At 47.3% G+C, this 26284-nt stretch overlaps 1 protein-coding gene across 1 annotated transcript; it reads left to right on the plus strand.

Annotated features, from left to right (window-relative positions):
* Nucleotides 1-182: 182 nt before the first annotated feature.
* Nucleotides 183-22608, plus strand: LOC138775316 (uncharacterized; the record flags this gene model as incomplete). Its single annotated transcript, XM_069955905.1, has 5 exons — nt 183-312; nt 657-764; nt 3601-3927; nt 19299-19346; nt 22396-22608. Coding segments are annotated over 5 exons (826 nt in total), but the record flags the coding sequence as incomplete, so codon positions are not given.
* Between the last annotated feature and the right edge of the window lie 3676 nt (nt 22609-26284).

The raw sequence follows: 26284 nt of genomic DNA on the forward strand, positions 1-26284 counted from the left end.
GTCTGGGGGTCTTAGCTGTACCTAGCTGCAGTGTTCTGTGTTGTGCAGTTATTAGGGGGGTTTCCCTCCATCCGTAAGGCACACGTATGGGACACGCTATACATTGGCTCATGTCTGTATCTTCTGCTTATAACATTCAGCTTCTGTCTTCTAGATTCCTGAAGTAGATGATTTGGATCCAGAAAATCCTTTAACATCCCTGAGGGTTCAGGAGGCAAAGGAAGCTGTGGTGCTCCATTGGGGATCGATGGGGGATTCTTTACTGATTCAGCTTTGGGACTTTCCATCAATCGTCTCCCCCGACATCTCCGGGTATGTCATGGGCGATCTGCGGGGAACCTGCTGGTAACAATGGACGGCGCTCACCTCTTCTGGTGCTATCAATTGTTTCATACAGAAAAGTGATAACTTCCCTTTAAATAGAACACACAGGGCAGTAATACCATGAGTAAGATCCCCCAAACCACTCAAAACCCGTTGGCTCTGTCATCTGTGGCTTCGCTTATTCACTGTAATGTAAAGAAGCTGAGTACCACCTGTGACCTGGGGCCGATGTGCGCTTCACTCATTGTCTGCACACATAATACATTGCACTGTGCTAGGGAAGGTGGACGCCATTACAGTCGTGACATCATCATATTCTTGGTGTTTTGTAGAGTTCGCTTCTCGCTGCTCCTGTTCTCCCTAACTCGACTCTTCTCCAGACACTTCGGCCGGTGACAACAGAGGAGAATGTCCGACCAGTAAGAAGACCTGGAGCTGATGTGAGTTCATGTATGGGAGCATTGGTCTGAGGCCATGGCGGCTCATCTGGGCAGACCACGAGGTGCCACGTCAGCAGTGCAGAACCCCTGGGCAGGCCTGGTACCCAGAATCCATGACTGTATGTGATGTGTGATGGAAGGACACAGCACCCCCCACCATCTCCAGCCATCAGATTCAACTAACACTGACCCTGAGAAATGGGGTTAGAGATACAACATGGCGGCCTCCATGCACTGAAGAGGATTCAGACAATCATGGGAGAGGGAGCATCATGGCTCAGGGCTGGGGCGTAGCTAGGATTCATGGGGCCCCCATAGCAAAAAACTGTATGGGGCCCCATGAATCCTGTACGCTCCCCCTCCCCCCACTGCCAAACACAGACAATGACGCACATATACACACACAGAGGCACCATTAACGTATATACAGATACGCCACAGATATTAGTGGGGGGTTCTTTTATTAGAGCCCAACATTAATAGAAGCTGCTGCAGAACATCTTTGGGAGCAAACCTGTCCATCACTTGAGACATACATACAGACAGACATACATACACACACACACTGACATATACATATACCCACAGATACATATATACACACACTGACATATACATATACCCACAGATACATATATACACACACTGACATATACATATACCCACAGATACATATATACACACACTGACATATACATATACCCACAGATACATATATACACACACTGACATATACATATACCCACAGATACATATATACACACACTGACATATACATATACCCACAGATACATATATACACACACTGACATATACATATACCCACAGATACATATATACACACACTGACATATACATATACCCACAGATACATACACACACACACTGACATATACATATACCCACAGATACATACACACACACACTGACATATACATATACCCACAGATACATATATACACACACTGACATATACATATATACACACACTGACATATACATATATACACACACTGACATATACCCACAGATACATACACACACACACTGACATATACATATACCCACAGATACATATATACACACACTGACATATACATATACCCACAGATACATATATACACACACTGACATATACATATACCCACAGATACATATATACACACACTGACATATACATATACCCACAGATACATATATACACACACTGACATATACATATACCCACAGATACATATATACACACACTGACATATACATATACCCACAGATACATACACACACACACACTGACATATACATATACCCACAGATACATACACACACACTGACATATACATATACCCACAGATACATACACACACACTGACATATACATATACCCACAGATACATATATACACACACATATACATATACCCACAGTAACATATGTATACACACTGACATATACATATACCCACAGATACATATATACACACACTGACATATACATATACCCACACATATATATATATATACACACACTGACATATACATATACCCACAGATACATATATACACACACTGACATATACATATACCCACAGATACATATATACACACACTGACATATACATATACCCACAGATACATACACACACACACTGACATATACATATACCCACAGATACATATATACACACACACTGACCTATACATATACCCACAGATACATATATACACACACTGACATATACATATACCCACAGATACATATATACACACACTGACATATACATATACCCACAGATACATATATACACACACTGACATATACATATACCCACAGATACATACACACACACACACACACACACACTGTCATATACATATACCCACAGATACATACACACACACTGACATATACATATACCCACAGATACATATATACACACACATATACATATACCCACAGAAACATATGTATACACACTGACCTATACATACACCCACAGATACATATATACACACACTGACATATACATATACCCACAGATACATATATACACACACTGACATATACATATACCCACAGATACATATGTACACTCACTGACACACATACACAGCACTTACAGCTCCCAGGCTTCCCCCTCCTCCTCCTGTAGTCCGGGCTGATCTTCACAGAGAAGTATTGAGGACCTTTGGGTCATGTGACCCAAAGGTCCTTCATCCCTCTCCTGTGCCGTCTGGCAGGTCCTGCTCCTCTGTTCAGCCCGCTCACCCGGCACTACAGTGAGGGGTCCCTCTTCCACTGGACCCCTGGGGGAGCGGGGTACCTACCATGAAGGCAGGGCAGGCTTCCTCGGGCCCCCTTCATGCAGGGGCCCCATAGCAGTCGCCTTCCCTGCCTTCATAGTAGCTATGCCACTGTCTCAGGGTCTGATCCCTGCAGTCATGCTCTGGCTTGACCTATAGTGGGCGCTGCACAAAAAATCATCCCAGAAATAGTCTATAGGGGGAAGGCTCTAGAGTTGTGGCCAGTGTTGGACTGGACCACCAGAGGATCCTGCGGTGGGCCGCCAGCTTTACAACATGCACAAACACTGATTCCCATGTCTTTTCCCACTGTTTCTTCATTGGTGGGCCCCTAGGATCATTTCCTCTGGTGGGCCCCAGATACCACAGTCCAACACTGTTTGTGACCTTTCACAAGGGTTCACTTTGTTTCAGTGCACCTGAACATATTGATGATTGTGGGTCAGAGGTCACAGTTCAGAGATTGTGGGTGGGAGGTCACAGCTGTTTAGGGTTACTTGATAATTTACCTGCCTTTGCTTCTCTTGTGGCTTCAGCTCAAACAACCTGAGAAACGATCTGAAATGGCAAAAGAAAAACTGACTGAGGAAACAAGGGAAGCGCAAGCGGTGGAGGAAGGGGAGGAGCAAGCGGTGGAGGAAGGGGAGGAGCAAGCGGTGGAGGAAGGGGAGGAGCAAGCGGTGGAGGAATGGGAGGAGCAAAATGTGGAGACTAATGGCCTTGACGAGATCCCGTCCTTCCTTCAGGACATCCTAGCCAATGTGAATGCTAGAAAAGAGTCGCCTCCTGCACAGAACACAAGTCCTCCTCCTCCTCCTCCTCCGGCCCGAAGCCTCAAGCAACCAAAATCCACAAGAACACAGGTAAAGGTCCCCACCCAGAAGGTGGAGCATCTTGTGGAGGTGGCGGTAGACTCCATCTGACACTAAGGACTTCTTGTAGCCTTCAACCCAGCAAGGAGATTCCTCACCTTCCCTGGGACTTGTAGTGCCACCTCCTGACTGTTAGTATAATCTCATGGCGATGACCCCCGATTTCTGCTCTGCCTCTGGGGGTTATGGGTAGGGGTTACACCCGTCAGGAGTTATGGGTAAATACCAGGGAGATCCGCCTGGGACTTGTAGTGCCACCTCTTGTGTTAGTGTAATCTCATGGTGATTCCCTGACTCCTCTGTCTCTGGGGGTTATGAGAGTCTGGCAGAGCCTGGACCCCAAGGGCTGGGGGGCCTGGGCCCTATAAGTCATGTCATAGTCCTTTTACACCTACAGATAAATCACTTTATCGCTTTTTTTAGTGAACCAAATAGGACAATTTTTCAGAGTTCATAAGAGATCAATGACTACATAACCTTGTTAGTATAATACCGTATAATAGCGTATAATATCCTCATATATATTGCGAGGGACGAGGGTTAAAAAATAATTTTTGTTCGTCACTCAATCGTTGCGGCATTTACACCATAATATTACAGATTAAATTCAAGCAATTTATTTCACGATAGTCGTATAAAACAACTTTCAGAAAGGGTCTAGATAGAAAAGACAAAGTGAAGCCCTATCACTGTCTCTATATTCTTTACTGTAAGAGCAGTGAGACTATGAACATGAACATGATGGAAACCTTTATATATGTTACAGGAGGAAGAAGGGAAAGGGAGGACATGATGGAGGAAGAAGGGAAAGGGAGGACATGATGGAAACCTTTATATATGTTACAGGAGGGAAGAAGGGAAAGGAAACATGATGGAAACCTTTATATATGTTACAGGAGGAAGAAGGGAAAGGAAACATGATGGAAACCTTTATATATGTTACAGGAGGAAGAAGGGAAAGGGAGGACATGATGGAAACCTTTATAAATGTTACAGGAGGAAGAAGGGAAAGGGGGGACATGATGGAAACCTTTATATGTTACAGGAGGAAGAAGGGAAAGGGGGGACATGATGGAAACCTTTATATATGTTACAGGAGGAAGAAGGGAAAGGGAGGAGATGATGGAAACCTTTATATATGTTACAGGAGGAAGAAGGGAAAGGGGGAACATGATGGAAACCTTTATATATGTTACAGGAGGAAGAAGGGAAAGGGGGGACATGATGGAAACCTTTATATATGTTACAGGAGGAAGAAGGGAAAGGGGGACATGATGGAAACCTTTATATATGTTACAGAAGGAAGAAGGGAAAGGGGGGACATGATGGAAACCTTTATATATGTTACAGGAGGAAGAAGGGAAAGGGGGGACATGATGGAAACCTTTATATATGTTACAGGAGGAAGAAGGGAAAGGGGGGACATGATGGAAACCTTTATACATGTTACAGAAGGAAGAAGGGAAAGGGAGGACATGATGGAAACCTTTATATATGTTACAGGAGGAAGAAGGGAAAGGAGGACATGATGGAAACCTTTATATATGTTACAGGAGGGAGAAGGGAAAGGGGGGACATGATGGAAACCTTTATATATGTTACAGGAGGGAGAAGGGAAAGGGAGGACATGATGGAAACCTATATATATGTTACAGGAGGAAGAAGGGAAAGGGGGGGACATGGTGGAAACCTTTATATATGTTACTGAAGGAAGAAGGGAAAGGGAGGACATGATGGAAACCTTTATATATGTTACAGGAGGAAGAAGGGAAAGGAAACATGATGGAAACCTTTATATATGTTACAGGAGGAAGAAGGGAAAGGGGAGACATGATGGAAACCTTTATATATGTTACAGGAGGAAGAAGGGAAAGGGGGACATGATGGAAACCTTTATATATGTTACAGGAGGAAGAAGGGAAAGGGAGGACATGATGGAAACCTTTATATATGTTACAGGAGGAAGAAGGGAAAGGGAGGACATGATGTAACATATATAAAGGTTTCCAGGAGGAAGAAGGGAAAGGGAGGACATGATGGAAACCTTTATATATGTTACAGGAGGAAGAAGGGAAAGGGAGGACATGATGGAAACCTTTATATATGTTACAGGAGGAAGAAGGGAAAGGGGGGACATGATGGAAACCTTTATATATGTTACAGGAGGAAGAAGGGAAAGGGAATACATGATGGAAACCTTTATATATGTTACAGGAGGAAGAAGGGAAAGGGGGGACATGATGGAAACCTTTATATATGTTACAGGAGGAAGAAGGGAAAGGGAGGACATGATGGAAACCTTTATATATGTTACAGGAGGAAGAAGGGAAAGGGAGGACATGATGTAACATATATAAAGGTTTCCAGGAGGAAGAAGGGAAAGGGAGGACATGATGGAAACCTTTATATATGTTACAGGAGGAAGAAGGGAAAGGGAGGACATGATGGAAACCTTTATATATGTTACAGGAGGAAGAAGGGAAAGGGGGGACATGATGGAAACCTTTATATATGTTACAGGAGGAAGAAGGGAAAGGGAGGACATGATGGAAACCTTTATATATGTTACAGGAGGAAGAAGGGAAAGGGGGGACATGATGGAAACCTTTATATATGTTACAGGAGGAAGAAGGGAAAGGGGGGACATGATGGAAACCTTTATATATGTTACAGGAGGAAGAAGGGAAAGGAGGGGACATGGTGGAAACCTTTATATATGTTACAGGAGGAAGAAGGGAAAGGGGGGACATGATGGAAACCTTTATATATGTTACAGGAGGAAGAAGGGAAAGGGAGGGACATGATGGAAACCTTTATATATGTTACAGGAGGAAGAAGGGAAAGGGAGGGACATGATGGAAACCTTTATATATGTTACAGGAGGAAGAAGGGAAAGGGAGGGACATGATGGAAACCTTTATATATGTTACAGGAGGAAGAAGGGAAAGGGGGGACATGATGGAAACCTTTATATATGTTACAGGAGGGAAGAAGGGAAAGGGAGGACATGATGGAAACCTTTATATATGTTACAGGAGGAAGAAGGGAAAGGGAGGACATGATGGAAACCTTTATATATGTTACAGGAGGAAGAAGGGAAAGGGGAGGACATGATGGAAACCTTTATATATGTTACAGGAGGAAGAAGGGAAAGGGGAGGACATGATGGAAACCTTTATATATGTTACAGGAGGAAGAAGGGAAAGGGGAGGACATGATGGAAACCTTTATATATGTTACAGGAGGAAGAAGGGAAAGGGGGGACATGATGGAAACCTTTATAGTGCCATCAACACCCAACAACTTACAGACTCTGTACAGTCATCACTGCCTCCTATCTCTTCGCTCTCCTGTCCCAATCTGACTGCCAAATGCTATCACGACACCCTCAAAACAACACCTGACAAAATGGCACCCCTCACACCTCAATCAGCAAAACGCAGACGACCACAACCCTGGCACACACCTTCAACTCGTTTTCTTAGACGGTGTTCTAGGTGTGCTGAACGTTCGTGGAGGAAGTCTAAAACTGATGCAAACCTCCTACATTACAAATTTGTGCTTAGAAGCTCCTACTCCGCTCTTCATTCTGCTAAACAATCTTACTTTACCTCTCTCATTTCTTCTCTATCCCATAACCCAAAACGTCTCTTTGAGACCCTCAACTCCCTCCTCAAACCCAAAGTTCAGACACCCGTAACTAACCTCTGTGCTGAAGACCTAGCATCCTACTTCAAGGAAAAGATAGATACCATCCGTCAGGAGATCACCTCCCAGTCCCAAAGAAGTGTCCATCCCATTCCCTCTTGTATTTCCTCCTCTTCCCTCTCAGTATTTGAACCTATAACAGAGGAGGAAGTCTCCAGACTCCTCTCCTCATCTCGCCCCACCACCTGCCCTAGTGACCCTATTCCCTCACACCTTGTCCAGTCTCTCTCTCCTGTTGTCACTACTTACCTTACTAAAATCTTCAACCTCTCCCTCTCCTCTGGCATCTTCCCCTCGGCTTTCAAACACACCATTATCACTCCCTTACTGAAAAAACCCTCCCTAGACCCCTCCTGTGCGGCCAACTATCGGCCTGTCTCTAATCTTCCTTTTATCTCCAAACTGTTGGAACGTCTGGTCTATTCCCGCCTAACCTGCTACCTCTCTGACAACTCTCTCCTTGACCCCCTTCAGTCCGGTTTCCGTCCTCACCGCTCTACAGAAACTGCCCTGACTAACGTCTCTAATGATCTCCTCTCCGCCAAATCTAAAGGTGACCATTCACTTCTCATCCTCCTGGACCTATCTGCAGCTTTTGACACAGTAGACCACCAGCTCCTCCTCTCCACGCTCCGCTCTATCGGCCTCAAGGACTCTGCTCTTTCCTGGTTCTCCTCCTATCTCTCCGACCGCTCCTTTAGTGTATCACTTTCTGGCTCCACGTCATCTTCTCTCCCCCTTACAGTCGGGGTTCCTCAGGGATCAGTCCTGGGCCCTCTCCTTTTCTCACTTTACACTTTACCCATTGGACAAATCATCAGCAAGTTTGGTTTTCAGTACCATCTCTATGCTGATGATACCCAGCTGTATACCTCCTCCCGTGATATCACCCAGCTATATACCATCTCTATGCTGATGATACCCAGCTGTATACCTCCTCCCGTGATATCACCCCCGCACTTCTACAGAACACCAGTAACTGTCTGTCTGCCGTCTCTAACGCTATGTCCTCCCTATTCCTAAAACTAAACCTTTCTAAGACTGAGCTTCTTGTCTTCCCTCCCTCTGCTAAACACCCCCCACCTGACATCTCCATCTCTGTCTGTGGTGCGACCATAGCTTCTACACAGCAAGCCCGCTGCCTTGGGGTTATGTGTGACTCGGATCTGTCCTTCACTCCTCACATTAAATCTCTTTCACGTTCCTGTAATCTGCATCTAAAAAACATCTCTAAAATCCGTCCCTTCCTTCCTGTCAAATCTGCTAAAACTCTCATTGTCGCTCTGATTCATTCCCGTCTAGACTACTGCAATTCCTTACTAATCGGCCTTCCTTCCTCTAAACTCTCCTCTCTCCAGTCCATTCTCAATGCAGCGGCCAGGCTCATCTCCCTGTCCAGCCGTTATACTGATGCCTCCCCCCTGTGCCAATCACTACACTGGCTCCCTGTTAAACACAGGATACAATATAAAGTCCTCCTGCTCACCCACAAGGCTCTCCACAGTGCTGCACCTCCATACATCTCCTCCCTCATCTCTGTCTACCCTCCTACCCGTGCCTTACGCTCCTCTAATGACTTACGAGTAACATCCACCTTGATCCGCACCTCTCACTCCCGTCTCCAGGACGTCACCTGAGCTGCACCAGTTCTATGGAATCCATTACCCAAGACTGTCAGACACCTCCAATACACAAAGCTTCAAATGGGCCCTCAAAACTCATCTGTTCAAGCAGGCTTAGCAGGTTCCCTAATTTTGACTCAACCCTCAACCCCCCTTCCCCCCCCCCCCCCCCCCCCCCCCCCCCCACACACACACACACACACACACACACACACCTCCACCACGCACACACACACATACATACACACACACACACACACACACACACCAAGCATTTAAGCACTTAGACCTGTAGCAGGCATTGGCTGGTGACAGGTTCACCCCCCCTTACCCGCACTGCCTTATTTATAAAGATGGCCGGACCATGAGAACAACGATGCACTTTGCCCCTCTGCCATTCTGTCTCGCACCCCCTCCTGATAGTGTGTAAGCTGATGCATGCGAGCAGGGACCTCACTCCTCATGTATGGATAATTATATGTATCTCTGTAATGTCGATTTTTTGTCTATGTATGTACCTCCAGAATTGTAAAGTGCTGTGGAATCTGTTGGCGCTATATAAATACAAATTATTATTATTATTAAGGGAAAGGGGGGACATGATGGAAACCTTTATATATGTTACAGGAGGAAGAAGGGAAAGGGAGGAGATGATGGAAACCTTTATATATGTTACAGGAGGAAGAAGGGAAAGGGGGACATGATGGAAATCTTCATATATGTTACAGGAGGGAAGAAGGGAAAGGGAGGACATGATGGAAACCTTTATATATGTTACAGGAGGAAGAAGGGAAAGGGAGGACATGATGGAAACCTTTATATATGTTACAGGAGGAAGAAGGGAAAGGGGGGACATGATGGAAACCTTTATATATGTTACAGGAGGAAGAAGGGAAAGGGGGGACATGATGGAAACCTTTATATATGTTACAGGAGGAAGAAGGGAAAGTGAGGACATGATGGAAACCTTTATATATGTTACAGGAGGAAGAAGGGAAAGGGGGGACATGATGGAAACCTTTATATATGTTACAGGAGGAAGAAGGGAAAGGGGGGACATGATGGAAACCTTTATATATGTTACAGGAGGAAGAAGGGAAAGGGGGGACATGATGGAAACCTTTATATATGTTACAGGAGGAAGAAGGGAAAGGGGGGACATGATGGAAACCTTTATATATGTTACAGGAGGGAAGAAGGGAAAGGAGGAGATGATGGAAACCTTTATATATGTTACAGGAGGAAGAAGGGAAAGGGAGGACATGATGGAAACCTTTATATATGTTACAGGAGGAAGAAGGGAAAGGGAGGACATGATGGAAACCTTTATATATGTTACAGGAGGAAGAAGGGAAAGGGAGGACATGATGGAAACCTTTATATATGTTACAGGAGGAAGAAGGGAAAGGGAGGACATGATGGAAACCTTTATATATGTTACAGGAGGAAGAAGGGAAAGGAGGGACATGATGGAAACCTTTATATATGTTACAGGAGGAAGAAGGGAAAGGGAGGACATGATGGAAACCTTATATATGTTACAGGAGGAAGAAGGGAAAGGGGAGGACATGATGGAAACCTTTGTATATGTTACAGGAGGAAGAAGGGAAAGGGGAGGACATGATGGAAACCTTTATATATGTTACAGGAGGAAGAAGGGAAAGGGAGGACATGATGGAAACCTTTATATATGTTACAGGAGGAAGAAGGGAAAGGGAGGACATGATGGAAACCTTTATATATGTTACAGGAGGAAGAAGGGAAAGGGAGGACATGATGGAAACCTTTATATATGTTAAAGGAGGAAGAAGGGAAAGGGGAGACATGATAGAAACCTTTGTATATGTTACAGGAGGAAGAAGGGAAATGAGGACATAATGGAAACCTTTATATATGTTACAGGAGGAAGAAGGGAAAGGGAGGACATGATGTAACATATATAAAGGTTTCCAGGAGGAAGAAGGGAAAGGGAGGACATGATGGAAACCTTATATATGTTACAGGAGGAAGAAGGGAAAGGAGGACATGATGGAAACCTTTATATATGTTACAGGAGGAAGAAGGGAAAGGGAGGACATGATGGAAACCTTTATATATGTTACAGGAGGAAGAAGGGAAAGGGAGGACATGATGTAACATATATAAAGGTTTCCAGGAGGAAGAAGGGAAAGGGAGGACATGATGGAAACCTTTATATATGTTACAGGAGGAAGAAGGGAAAGGAGGACATGATGGAAATCTTTATATATGTTACAGGAGGAAGAAGGGAAAGGGAGGACATGATGGAAACCTTTATATATGTTACAGGAGGAAGAAGGGAAAGGGAGGACATGATGTAACATATATAAAGGTTTCCAGGAGGAAGAAGGGAAAGGGAGGACATGATGGAAACCTTTATATATGTTACAGGAGGAAGAAGGGAAAGGAGGACATGATGGAAACCTTTATATATGTTACAGGAGGAAGAAGGGAAAGGGAGGACATGATGGAAACCTTTATATATGTTACAGGAGGGAGAAGGGAAAGGGAGGACATGATGGAAACCTTTATATATGTTACAGGAGGGAGAAGGGAAAGGGAGGACATGATGGAAACCTTTATATATGTTACAGGAGGAAGAAGGGAAAGGGAGGACATGATGGAAACCTTTATATATGTTACAGGAGGAAGAAGGGAAAGGGGAGACATGATAGAAACCTTTGTATATGTTACAGGAGGAAGAAGGGAAAGGAGGACATGATGGAAACCTTTATATATATTACAGGAGGAAGAAGGGAAAGGGAGGACATGATGGAAAACCTTTATATATGTTACAGGAGGAAGAAGGGAAAGGAGGACATGATGGAAACCTTTATATATGTTACAGGAGGAAGAAGGGAAAGGGTGGACATGATGGAAACCTTTATATATGTTACAGGAGGAAGAAGGGAAAGGGAGGACATGATGTAACATATATAAAGGTTTCCAGGAGGAAGAAGGGAAAGGGAGGACATGATGGAAACCTTTATATATGTTACAGGAGGAAGAAGGGAAAGGAGGACATGATGGAAACCTTTATATATGTTACAGGAGGAAGAAGGGAAAGGGAGGACATGATGGAAACCTTTATATACGTTACAGGAGGAAGAAGGGAAAGGGAGGACATGATGGAAACCTTTATATATGTTACAGGAGGAAGAAGGGAAAGGGGAGACATGATAGAAACCTTTGTATATGTTACAGGAGGAAGAAGGGAAAGGAGGACATGATGGAAACCTTTGTATATGTTACAGGAGGAAGAAGGGAAAGGAGGACATGATGGAAAACCTTTATATATGTTACAGGAGGGAGAAGGGAAAGGGAGGACATGATGGAAACCTTTATATATGTTACAGGAGGGAGAAGGGAAAGGGAGGACATGATGGAAACCTTTATATATGTTACAGGAGGAAGAAGGGAAAGGGGAGACATGATAGAAACCTTTGTATATGTTACAGGAGGAAGAAGGGAAAGGAGGACATGATGGAAACCTTTATATATGTTACAGGAGGGAGAAGGGAAAGGGAGGACATGATGGAAACCTTTATATATGTTACAGGAGGGAGAAGGGAAAGGGAGGACATGATGGAAACCTTTATATATGTTACAGGAGGAAGAAGGGAAAGGGGAGACATGATAGAAACCTTTGTATATGTTACAGGAGGAAGAAGGGAAAGGAGGACATGATGGAAACCTTTATATATATTACAGGAGGAAGAAGGGAAAGGAGGGGCATGATGGAAACCTTTATATATGTTACAGGAGGAAGAAGGGAAAGGGAGGACATGATGGAAACCTTTATATATATTACAGGAGGAAGAAGGGAAAGGGAGGACATGATGGAAACTTGTATTTATATATTTGATCAGCCTTATTGTCCTCTGCTTCTGGTATCCATCTATAGTATTGGAGCAGATGGTGCAGTGTATACAGCTCATCCTCCAGCATGGACACCCAGTAACTATACAGTATGGTGCCAGGGCAGTGATGGGTAGAGGGTCAGGACTGTGCGGTAAGCGTATATACAGTATGGTGCCAGGGCAGTGATGGGTACAGGGTCAGGACTGTGCGGTAAGCGTATATACAGTATGGTGCCAGGGCAGTGATGGGTAGAGGGTCAGGACTGTGCGGTAAGCGTATATACAGTATGGTGCCAGGGCAGTGATGGGTACAGGGTCAGGACTGTGCGGTAAGCGTATATACAGTATGGTGCCAGGGCAGTGATGGGTACAGGGTCAGGACTGTGCGGTAAGCGTATATACAGTATGGTGCCAGGGCAGTGATGGGTAGAGGGTCAGGACTGTGCGGTAAGCGTATATACAGTATGGTGCCAGGGCAGTGATGGGTACAGGGTCAGGACTGTGCGGTAAGCGTATATACAGTATGGTGCCAGAGCAGTGATGGGTAGAGGGTCAGGACTGTGCGGTAAGCGTATATACAGTATGGTGCCAGGGCAGTGATGGGTAGAGGGTCAGGACTGTGCGGTAAGCGTATATACAGTATGGTGCCAGGGCAGTGATGGGTAGAGGGTCAGGACTGTGCGGTAAGCGTATATACAGTATGGTGCCAGGGCAGTGATGGGTAGAGGGTCAGGACTGTGCGGTAAGCGTATATACAGTATGGTGCCAGGGCAGTGATGGGTACAGGGTCAGCACTGTGCGGTAAGCGTATATACAGTATGGTGCCAGGGCAGTGATGGGTAGAGGGTCATGACTGTGCGGTAAGCGTATATACAGTATGGTGCCAGGGCAGTGATGGGTACAGGGTCAGGACTGTGCGGTAAGGCGTATATACAGTATGGTGCCAGGGCAGTGATGGGTACAGGGTCAGGACTGGTGCGGTAAGCGTATATACAGTATGGTGCCAGGGCAGTGATGGGTAGAGGGTCAGGACTGTGCGGTAAGCGTATATACAGTATGGTGCCAGGGCAGTGATGGGTAGAGGGTCAGGACTGTGCGGTAAGCGTATATACAGTATGGTGCCAGGGCAGTGATGGGTAGAGGGTCAGGACTGTGCGGTAAGCGTATATACAGTATGGTGCCAGGGCAGTGATGGGTAGAGGGTCAGGACTGTGCGGTAAGCGTATATACAGTATGGTGCCAGGGCAGTGATGGGTAGAGGGTCAGGACTGTGCGGTAAGCGTATATACAGTATGGTGCCAGGGCAGTGATGGGTACAGGGTCAGGACTGTGCGGTAAGCGTATATACAGTATGGTGCCAGGGCAGTGATGGGTACAGGGTCAGGACTGTGCGGTAAGCGTATATACAGTATGGTGCCAGGGCAGTGATGGGTAGAGGGTCAGGACTGTGCGGTAAGCGTATATACAGTATGGTGCCAGGGCAGTGATGGGTAGAGGGTCAGGACTGTGCGGTAAGCGTATATACAGTATGGTGCCAGGGCAGTCGATGGGTACGAGGGTCAGGACTGTGCGGTAAGCGTATATACAGTATGGTGCCAGGGCAGTGATGGGTAGAGGGTCAGGACTGTGCGGTAAGCGTATATACAGTATGGTGCCAGGGCAGTGATGGGTAGAGGGTCAGGACTGTGCGGTAAGCGTATATACAGTATGGTGCCAGGGCAGTGATGGGGTACAGGGTCAGGACTGTGCGGTAAGCGTATATACAGTATGGTGCCAGGGCAGTGATGGGTAGAGGGTCAGGACTGTGCGGTAAGCGTATATACAGTATGGTGCCAGGGCAGTGATGGGTAGAGGGTCAGGACTGTGCGGTAAGCGTAGATACAGTATGGTGCCAGGGCAGTGATGGGTAGAGGGTCAGGACTGTGCGGTAAAGCGTATATACAGTATGGGTGCCAGGCAGTGATGGGTAGAGGGTCAGGACTGTGCGGTAGAGCGTATATACAGTATGGTGGCCAGGGCAAGTGATGGGTACAGGGTCAGGACTGTGGCGGTAGCGTATATACAGTATGGTGCCAGGGCAGTGATGGTACAGGGTCAGGACTGTGCGGTAAGCGTATATACAGTATGGTGCCAGGGCAGTGATGGGTTAGAGGGTCAGGACTGTGCGTAAGCGTATATACAGTATTGGTGCCAGGGCAGTGATGGGTAGAGAGGTCAGGACTGTGCGGTAAGCGTATATACAGTATGGTGCCAGGGCAGTGATGGTGTACAGGGTCAGGACTGTGCGGTAAGCGTATATACAGTATGGTGCCAGGGCAGTGATGGGTAGAGGGTCAGGACTGTGCGGTAAGCGTATATACAGTATGGTGCCAGGGCAGTGATGGGTACAGGGTCAGGACTGTGCGGTAAGCGTATATACAGTATGGTGCCAGGGCAGTGATGGGTACAGGGTCAGGACTGTGCGGTAAGCGTATATACAGTATGGTGCCAGGGCAGTCATGGGTAGAGGGTCAGGACTGTGCGGTAAGCGTATATACATATGGTGCCAGGGCAGTGATGGGTACAGGGTCAGGACTGTGCGGTAACGTATATACAGTATGGTGCCAGGGCAGTGATGGGTAGAGGGTCAGGACTGTGCGGTAAGCGTATATACAGTATGGTGCCAGGGCAGTGATGGGTACAGGGTCAGGACTGTGCGGTAAGCGTATATACAGTATGGTGCCAGGGCAGTGATGGATACAGGGTCAGGACTGTGCGGTAAGCGTATATACAGTATGGTGCCAGGGCAGTGATGGGTACAGGGTCAGGACTGTGCGGTAAGCGTATATACAGTATGGTGCCAGGGCAGTGATGGGTACAGGGTCAGGACTGTGCGGTAAGCGTATATACAGTATGGTGCCAGGGCAGTGATGGGTAGAGGGTCAGGACTGAGCGGTAAGCGTATATACAGTAAGGTGCCAGGGCAGTCATGGGTACAGGGTCAGGACTGTGCGGTAAGCGTATATACAGTATGGTGCCAGGGCAGTGATGGGTACAGGGTCAGGACTGTGCGGTAAGCGTATATACAGTATGGTGCCAGGGCAGTGATGGGTAGAGGGTCAGGACTGTGCGGTAAGCGTATATACAGTATGGTGCCAGGGCAGTGATGGGTAGAGGGTCAGGACTGTGCGGTAAGCGTATATACAGTATGGTGCCAGGGCAGTGATGGGTAGAGGGGTCAGGACTGTGCGGTAAGCGTATATACAGTATGGTGCCAGGGCAGTGATGGGTACAGGGTCAGGACTGTGCGGTAAGCGTATATACAGTATGGTGCCAGGGCAGTGATGGGTACAGGGTCAGGACTGTGCGGTAAGCGTATATACAGTATGGTGCCAGGGCAGTGATGGGTAGAGGGTCAGGACTGTGCGGTAAGCGTATATACAGTATGGTGCCAGGGCAGTGATGGGTAGAGGGTCAGGACTGTGCGGTAAGCGTATATACAGTATGGTGCCAGGGCAGTGATGGGTACAGGGTCAGGACTGTGCGGTAAGCGTATATACAGTATGGTGCCAGGGCAGTGATGGGTAGAGGGTCAGGACTGTGCGGTAAAGCGTATATACAGTATGGTGCCAGGGCAGTGATGGGTACAGGGTCAGGACTGTGGCGGTAAAGCGTATATACAGTATGGTGCCAGGGCAGTGATGGGTACAGGGTCAGGACTGTGCGGTAAGCGTATATACAGTATGGTGCCAGGGCAGTCATGGGTAGAGGGTCAGGACTGTGCGGTAAGCGTATATACAGTATGGTGCCAGGGCAGTGATGGGTACAGGGTCAGGACTGGTGCGGTAAGCGTATATACAGTATGGTGCCAGGGCAGTGATGGGTAGAGGGTCAGGACTGTGCGGTAAGCGTATATACAGTATGGTGCCAGGGCAGTGATGGGTACAGGGTCAGGACTGTGCGGTAAGCGTATATACAGTATGGTGCCAGGGCAGTGATGGATACAGGGTCAGGACTGTGCGGTAAGCGTATATACAGTATGGTGCCAGGGCAGTGATGGGTACAGGGTCAGGACTGGTGCGGTAAGCGTATATACAGTATGGTGCCAGGGCAGTGATGGGTACAGGGTCAGGACTGTGCGGTAAGCGTATATACAGTATGGTGCCAGGGCAGTGATGGGTAGAGGGTCAGGACTGTGCGGTAAGCGTATATACAGTATGGTGCCAGGGCAGTGATGGGTAGAGGGTCAGGACTGTGCGGTAAGCGTATATACAGTATGGTGCCAGGGCAGTGATGGGTACAGGGTCAGGACTGTGCGGTAAGCGTATATACAGTATGGTGCCAGGGCAGTGATGGGTAGAGGGTCAGGACTGTGCGGTAAGCGTATATACAGTATGGTGCCAGGGCAGTGATGGGTACAGGGTCAGGACTGTGCGGTAAGCGTATATACAGTATGGTGCCAGGGCAGTGATGGGTACAGGGTCAGGACTGTGCGGTAAGCGTATATACAGTATGGTGCCAGGGCAGTGATGGTAGAGGGTCAGGACTGTGCGGTAAGCGTATATACAGTATGGTGCCAGGGCAGTGATGGGTAGAGGGTCAGGACTGTGCGGTAAGCGTATATACAGTATGGTGCCAGGGCAGTGATGGGTAGGGTCAGGACTGTGCGGTAAGCGTATATACAGTATGGTGCCAGGGCAGTGATGGGTAGAGGGTCAGGACTGTGCGGTAAGCGTATATACAGTATGGTGCCAGGGCAGGATGGGTAGAGGGTCAGGACTGTGCGGTAAGCGTATATACAGTATGGTGCCAGGGCAGTGATGGGGTAGAGGGTCAGGACTGTGCGGTAAGCGTATATACAGTATGGTGCCAGGGCAGTGATGGGTAAGGGTCAGGACTATGTGCGGTAAGCGTATATACAGTATGGTGCCAGGGCAGTGATGGGTAGAGGGTCAGGACTGTGCGGTAAGCGTATATACAGTATGGTGCCAGGGCAGTGATGGGTAGAGGGTCAGGACTTGTGCGGTAAGCGTATATACAGTATGGTGCCAGGGCAGTGATGGGTAGAGGGTCAGGACTGTGCGGTAAGCGTATATACAGTATGGTGCCAGAGGCAGTGATGGGTAGAGGGTCAGGACTGTGCGGTAAGCGTATATACAGTATGGTGCCAGGGCAGTGATGGGTAGAGGGTCAGGACTGTGCGGTAAGCGTATATACAGTATGGTGCCAGGGCAGTGATGGGTACAGGGTCAGGACTGTGCGGTAAGCGTATATACAGTATGGTGCCAGGGCAGTGATGGATACAGGGTCAGGACTGTGCGGTAAGCGTATATACAGTATGGTGCCAGGGCAGTGATGGGTAGAGGGTCAGGACTGTGCGGTAAGCGTATATACAGTATGGTGCCAGGGCAGTGATGGATACAGGGTCAGGACTGTGCGGTAAGCGTATATACAGTATGGTGCCAGGGCAGTGATGGGTACAGGGTCAGGACTGTGCGGTAAGCGTATATACAGTATGGTGCCAGGGCAGTGATGGGTAGAGGGTCAGGACTGTGCGGTAAGCGTATATACAGTATGGTGCCAGGGCAGTGATGGGTACAGGGTCAGGACTGTGCGGTAAGCGTATATACAGTATGGTTGCCAGGGCAGTGATGGGTAGAGGGTCAGGACTGTGCGGTAAGCGTATATACAGTATGGTGCCAGAGCAGTGATGGGTAGAGGGTCAGGACTGTGCGTAAGCGTATATACAGTATGGTGCCAGGGCAGTGATGGGGTAGAGGGTTAGGACTGTGCGGTAAGCGTATATACAGTATGGTGCCAGGGCAGTGATGGGTACAGGGTCAGGACTGTGCGGTAAGCGTATATACAGTATGGTGCCAGGGCAGTGATGGGTAGAGGGTCAGGACTGTGCGGTAAGCGTATATACAGTATGGGTGCCAGGGCAGTGATGGGTACAGGGTCAGGACTGTGCGGTAAGCGTATATACAGTATGGTGCCAGGGCAGTGATGGGTAGAGGGTCAGGACTGTGCGGTAAGCGTATATACAGTATGGTGCCAGGGCAGTGATGGGTAGAGGGTCAGGACTGTGCGGTAAGCGTATATACAGTATGGTGCCAGGGCAGTGATGGGTAGAGGGTGACGGCCGCTGACATATGTGACTCTCTTGTTCTTGTAGGTCACCCGCCTGTCTCGGATTCCCAGGCCACATCCGGTGCAGACCAAGGTAAGCTAGATAGTGTAATTGTGCCCCATAATGTGCTTCCTCACCCTGGGCGGCCCCCCGGGGTTACACACAGAGCATTGCACCCCAGGGTTACACACAGAGCATTGCACCCCAGGGTTACACACAGAGCATTGCACCCCAGGGCTAGTGTGAGGCAGAATTCCGTTCCTTTGAGAGAATATTAACCCCTTTAGTCGCACAGTTTAGCCCCCAAATAACTGGATGGGGAATTGATTTTCTCAGGATGAGGTCAATCGGCCACATCTGTAGAGGTCATGCAGCCATGTCTATAGAGGTCAATAAATGTCCAGCACCATAGCATGGGGTCCGATGCAATTGTCCTTTATTGTTTAAAACAAGAACACTCCATAGTCCATGACCAGTGAGGTAGCTACCATAGAGGCAGCCAGGCAGCTGCTATCGGGCCCCTGCAGGAGGGAGGCCCCGGAATGCTAAGGGAAGATGAGAACTATCCTGTGTCCGCTTAACCCCTTATGTACTGCTGTGTGTAAGTGACCCAAAGTCCATTTACATGCTGCAAGACAAAAAATGCTTGAAGAGGAGAAGACAAGGAGCTCTCTGCTTCACTGCTCTGATAACCCCTGACCTCTGCTCTCCAGAGGTCCTGCAGAGGTCAAAGGTTATCAGTGCACAAGCAGTGGAGCTCCCTGTGTTGTGCTTTTTAACACCCTTTTAATGTTGTGGCATGTGAGTGAACTTTGGGTCACTTACATACAGCAGTACATAAGGGGTTAAGCAGAAGGTTTAACCATAATCGTTCCTAATGGGCCTGTATAGTTAGATACAGTCGACTCGCTCTCTACTCCGCCAGTCACTCTCGTAGCCGCAGACAGGATTCTGCCTTTGGCCATAAGAGAGATTATTTTTGGCTACATCACTAAGCCTAATATATATATATATATATATATATATATATGTGTGTGTGGAGGAGGGGGGCCCATACAGTTTTTAGTTATGGGGCCCCCATGAATTGTAGCTACGTTGATTTGATGTCTATATGCTGTAACAAAGACTGGATTGGGTGTCTTACCAGGAACAGGAGGATGTGCACAGGTGTGAACAAGAACTTACAGAGCAGGAGACTTTTCTAAGCCCCCCCACTTATATTATCACGCTCAGCTTTCTCTAAACTTTGTTCCAACATGCAATCTTGACTTATTTTGCAGCATATTAGATACAAATAGATTTCGAGTCAGCTTGAAGAAGATGGAGGGTATAATGAGAATAGTGAGGGAGATGGCCCATAGTCCGGCTTCTCAGATACGGCTGTAATCTGCACTAATATACATTGGAAAGCGACTGACAGGACAATATCGCTCCCAAAGCTAGCCCCCTGGTTTCTATCCTGTAGCCTCCCGCATAGACTTAGTGCACAATGCTATGGAGAGTAAGGGACGCGGCTATCTGACCAGTCATGAGAGATTAGCCCTGGAACACTTACAGAATAACTCCAACCTCATAGTCTGTAATGGGGGATGGCTGTCAGTATAGAAAACTACCAGGAAAGCCCACACAAACAGGTCAGGAGGGTTTCTCACTCAGAAGCTGACCATTATTTATGGGTACCTGATCCTGTAAACCCCCAGTCATTGCCCAAGGTTCCCTCCACCACCCCGGCCTATTGTTCCAGGGATGGGTGGACCACTACCTCCAGCCATTAGAATTACTCTGAGCTTTATCCATGATGGCGGCTTCATGTCCCGTTGATTTGGGTATTTGTATCCATGTGTGAGTACGGTACATACAGTATCTCCTGGAGAATGACATGGAATATTATCTGCAAATATAAGGAGCGTCCATGGAGACAATATATATATATCTGTCCATGTGGGACGCCAATGATTCTGTTTCTTCAGTCTGGGCAGGCCGGGTTATAGACGACCGGCTGATCATCTGCTACAAACAATAGATTCCATCATATCAATTTCACCTTTAGCGCGGCCTTTGGTGGGAGACGTATAAGTGATCAAGAATTCGCTGTCCGTCCTTTTAGGAAAGATATTGCCGGCAATTCAGTCCATATGGTGAATGGCGCAGGCTCGGCCGTAACTCTTCTCATGATGCTGTATTGGCTGCGCCGTCGCAGGAGTTGCGGTCTCGGCTTTTGGCCAGAGGGTAAACACAAAAAGTGACTTTTCAGCCGACCATTAATCTAGATGGGGACCCCCAGCTGTAGTATCACAGGAGGGGATCCCCGGCTGTAGTATCACAGAGGGGACCCCCAGCTGTAGTATCACAGAGGGGATCCCCGGCTGTAGTATCACAGAGGGGACCCCCGGCTGTAGTATCACAGAGGGGACCCCCGGCTGTAGTATCACAGAGGGGACCCCCGGCTGTAGTATCACAGAGATGACCCCCAGCTGTAGTATCACAGAGGGGACCCCCAGCTGTAGTATCACAGAGGGGACCCCCAGCTGTAGTATCACAGAGGGGACCCCCAGCCGTAGTATCACAGAGGGGACCCCCAGCTGTAGTATCACAGAGGGGACCCCCACACAGCCTCCTCCCCCCCTGGCACTGCCCCCTCCTCCTCCCCCCCTGGCACTGCCCCCTCCTCCCCCCCCCCGGCACTGCCCCCTCCTCCCCCCCCCCGGCACTGCCCCCTCCTCCCCCCCCCCTGGCACAGCCCCCTCCTCCCCCCCCCCCTGGCACAGCCCCCTCCTCCCCCCCCCCTGGCACAGCCCCCTCCCTCCTCCCCCCCTGGCACAGCCCCCTCCTCCCCTGGCACAGCCCCCTCCTCCTCCCCTGGCACAGCCCCCTCCTCCTCCCCTGGCACTGCCCCCTCCTCCTCCCCTGGCACAGCTCCCTCCTCCCCTGGCACAGCTCCCTCCTCCTCCCCTGGCACAGCCCCCTCCTCCCCTGGCACAGCTCCCTCCTCCTCCCCTGGCACAGCTCCCTCCTCCCCTGGCACAGCTCCCTCCTCCTCCCCTGGCACAGCCCCCTCCTCCCCTGGCACTGCCCCCTCCTCCTCCCCTGGCACTGCTGTCTTTTCCTAATGATCTGTCAATCTTTTACCTTATACTCTTAGACGTTCCCGGAGGCCGCTGTCTCTGTGCAGACTCCCCTGCCACCTCTACCTCTGTCTCCTCCCGCTGTGGATAAGCCGTATACCACTTCATGTGTAACCTACATGGAAGAGGAGCCGCCTGTGAGGAACCTGCAGAGATCCCCAGGGATCCCGTCCTTCGTCCTCCAGTTCCAGGATCAGAGCTGGTTCTCTGGGATCCTCCCAGATGCTGAGGTGACTGGATGTAGTGTAGGACCAGTATACAGATGTGTGTGTGTGTGTGAGTGTGTGTGTAGGCTCAGTATACAGATTGTGTGTGTGTGGTAGGACCAGTATACAGGTGTGTGTGTGTGTGTGTGTGTGTGTGTAGGACCAGTATACAGATGTGTGTGTGTGTGTGTGTGTAGGACCAGTATACAGATGTGTGTGTGTGTGTGTGTGTAGGACCAGTATACAGATGTGTGTGTGTGGTGTAGGACCAGTATACAGGTGTGTGTGTGTGTAGGACCAGTATACAGATGTGTGTGTGTGTGTAGGCCCAGTATACAGATGTGTGTGTGTGTAGGCCCAGTATACAGATGTGTGTGTGTGTGTAGGACCAGTATACAGATGTGTGTGTGTGTAGGACCAGTGTACAGGTGTGTGTGTGTGTAGGCCCAGTATACAGATGTGTGTGTAGGACCAGTATACAGATGTGTGTGTGTAGGCCCAGTATACAGATGTGTGTGTGTGTGTAGGCCCAGTATACAGATGTGTGTGTAGGACCAGTATACAGATGTGTGTGTGTGTAGGACCAGTATACAGGGTGTGTGTGTGTGTGTGTGTGTAGGCCCAGTATACAGATGTGTGTGTGTGTGTGTGTAGGCCCAGTATCAGATGTGTGTGTAGGACCAGTGTACAGATGTGTGTGTGTAGGCCCAGTATACAGATGTGTGTGTGTAGGCCCAGTAATACCAGATGTGTGTGTGTATAGGCCCAGTATACAGATGTGTGTGTAGGACCAGTATACAGATGTGTGTGTGTGTGTGTGTGTAGGCCCAGTATACAGATGTGTGTGTGTGTGTAGGACCAGTATACAGATGTGTGTGTAGGCCCAGTATACAGATGTGTGTGTGTGTGTAGGACCAGTATACAGATGTGTGTGTAGGCCCAGTATACAGATGTGTGTGTGTAGGCCCAGTATACAGATGTGTGTGTGTAGGCCCAGTATACAGATGTGTGTGTGTAGGCCCAGTATACAGATGTGTGTGTAGGCCCAGTATACAGATGTGTGTGTGTGTGTGTGTAGGCCCAGTATACAGATGTGTGTGTGTGTAGGACCAGTATACAGATGTGTGTGTGTGTAGGACCAGTATACAGATGTGTGTGTGTGTGTGTAGGACCAGTATACAGATGTGTGTGTGTGTGTAGGACCAGTATACAGATGTGTGTGTGTGTGTGTAGGACCAGTATACAGATGTGTGTGTGTGTGTGTGTGTAGGACCAGTATACAGATGTGTGTGTGTGTGTGTGTAGGACCAGTATACAGGTGTGTGTGTGTGTGTGTGTAGGACCAGTATACAGATGTGTGTGTGTGTGTGTGTGTGTAGGACCAGTATACAGGTGTGTAGGGCCAGTATACAGATGTGTGTGTGTGTGTAGGCCCAGTATACAGATGTGTGTGTGTGTGTGTGTAGGCCCAGTATACAGATGTGTGTGTGTGTGTAGGCCCAGTATACAGATGTGTGTGTGTGTGTGTGTAGGCCCAGTATACAGATGTGTGTGTGTGTGTAGGCCCAGTATACAGATGTGTGTGTGTGTGTAGGCCCAGTATACAGATGTGTGTGTGTGTGTAGGCCCAGTATACAGATGTGTGTGTGTGTGTAGGCCCAGTATACAGATGTGTGTGTGTGTGTAGGCCCAGTATACAGATGTGTGTGTGTGTGTAGGCCCAGTATATACAGATGTTGTGTGTGTGTGTGTAGGCCAGTATACAGATGTGTGTGTGTGTGTGTGTAGGCCCAGTATACAGATGTGTGTGTGTGTGTAGGCCCAGTATACAGATGTGTGTGTGTGTGTAGGCCCAGTATACAGATGTGTGTGTGTGTAGGCCCAGTATACAGATGTGTGTGTGTGTAGGCCCAGTATACAGATGTGTGTGTGTGTAGGCCCAGTATACAGATGTGTGTGTGTGTGTGTAGGCCCAGTATACAGGTGTGTGTGTGTAGGCCCAGTATAGAGGTGTGTGTGTGTGTGTGTAGCCCAGTATACAGATGTGGTGTGGTGTAGGGCCCAGTATACAGATGTGTGTGTGTGTAGGCCCAGTATACAGATGTGTGTGTGTGTAGGCCCAGTATACAGATGTGTGTGTGTGTAGGCCCAGTATACAGATGTGTGTGTGTGTGTAGGACCAGTATACAGATGTGTGTGTGTGTGTAGGCCCAGTATACAGATGTGTGTGTGTGTGTAGGCCCAGTATACAGATGTGTGTGTGTAGGCCCAGTATACAGATGTGTGTGTGTGTGTGTAGGCCCAGTATACAGATGTGTGTGTGTGTGTGTGTAGGCCCAGTATACAGATGTGTGTGTGTGTAGGCCCAGTATACAGATGTGTGTGTGTGTGTGTGTAGGCCCAGTATACAGACACACACACAGAGTATACAGAATATACCACATACTATACAGAATATACCACATACTATACAGAGTATACAGAATATACCACATACTATACAGAGTATACAGAATATACCACATACTATACAGAGTATACCACATACTATACAGAGTATACAGAATATACCACATACTATAGAGTATACACATACTATACAGAGTATACAGAATATACCACATACTATACAGAGTATACAGAATATACCACATACTATACAGAGTATACAGAATATACCACATACTATACAGAGTATACCACATACTATACAGACTATACCACATACTATACAGAGTATACAGAATATACCACATACTATACAGAGTATACAGAGTATACCACATACTATACAGAGTATACAGAATATACCACATACTATACAGACTATACAGAGTATACCACATACTATACAGAGTATACAGAATATACCACATACTATACAGAGTATACCACATACTATACAGAGTATACAGAATATACCACATACTATACAGAATATACCACATACTATACAGAGTATACCACATACTATACAGAGTATACAGAATATACCACATACTATACAGAGTATACAGAATATACCACATACTATACAGAGTATACAGAATATACCACCTACTATACAGAGTATACAGAATATACCACCTACTATACAGAATATACCACCTACTATACAGAGTATACAGAATATACCACCTACTATACAGAGTATACAGAATATACCACCTACTATACAGAGTATACAGAATATACCACATACTATACAGAGTATACAGAATATACCACATACTATACAGAGTATACAGAATATACCACCTACTATACAGAGTATACAGAATATACCACATACTCTACAGAGTATACCACATACTATACAGAGTATACAGAATATACCACATACTATACAGAGTATACAGAATATACCACATACTATACAGAGTATACAGAATATACCACTTACTATACAGAGTATACAGAATATACCACATACTATAGAGTATACAGAATATACCACATACTATACAAAGTATACAGAATATACCACATACTATACAGAGTATACAGAATATACCACATACTATACAGAGTATACAGAATATACCACCTACTATACAGAGTATACAGAATATACCACCTACTATACAGAGTATACAGAATATACCACATACTATACAGAGTATACAGAATATACCACATACTATACAGAGTATACAGAATATGCCACATACTATACAAAGTATACAGAGTATACAGAATA

This window comes from Dendropsophus ebraccatus, unplaced genomic scaffold (genome assembly GCF_027789765.1).
Source record: "Dendropsophus ebraccatus isolate aDenEbr1 unplaced genomic scaffold, aDenEbr1.pat pat_scaffold_1525_ctg1, whole genome shotgun sequence".
Classification (NCBI taxonomy): Eukaryota; Metazoa; Chordata; class Amphibia; order Anura; family Hylidae; genus Dendropsophus; species Dendropsophus ebraccatus.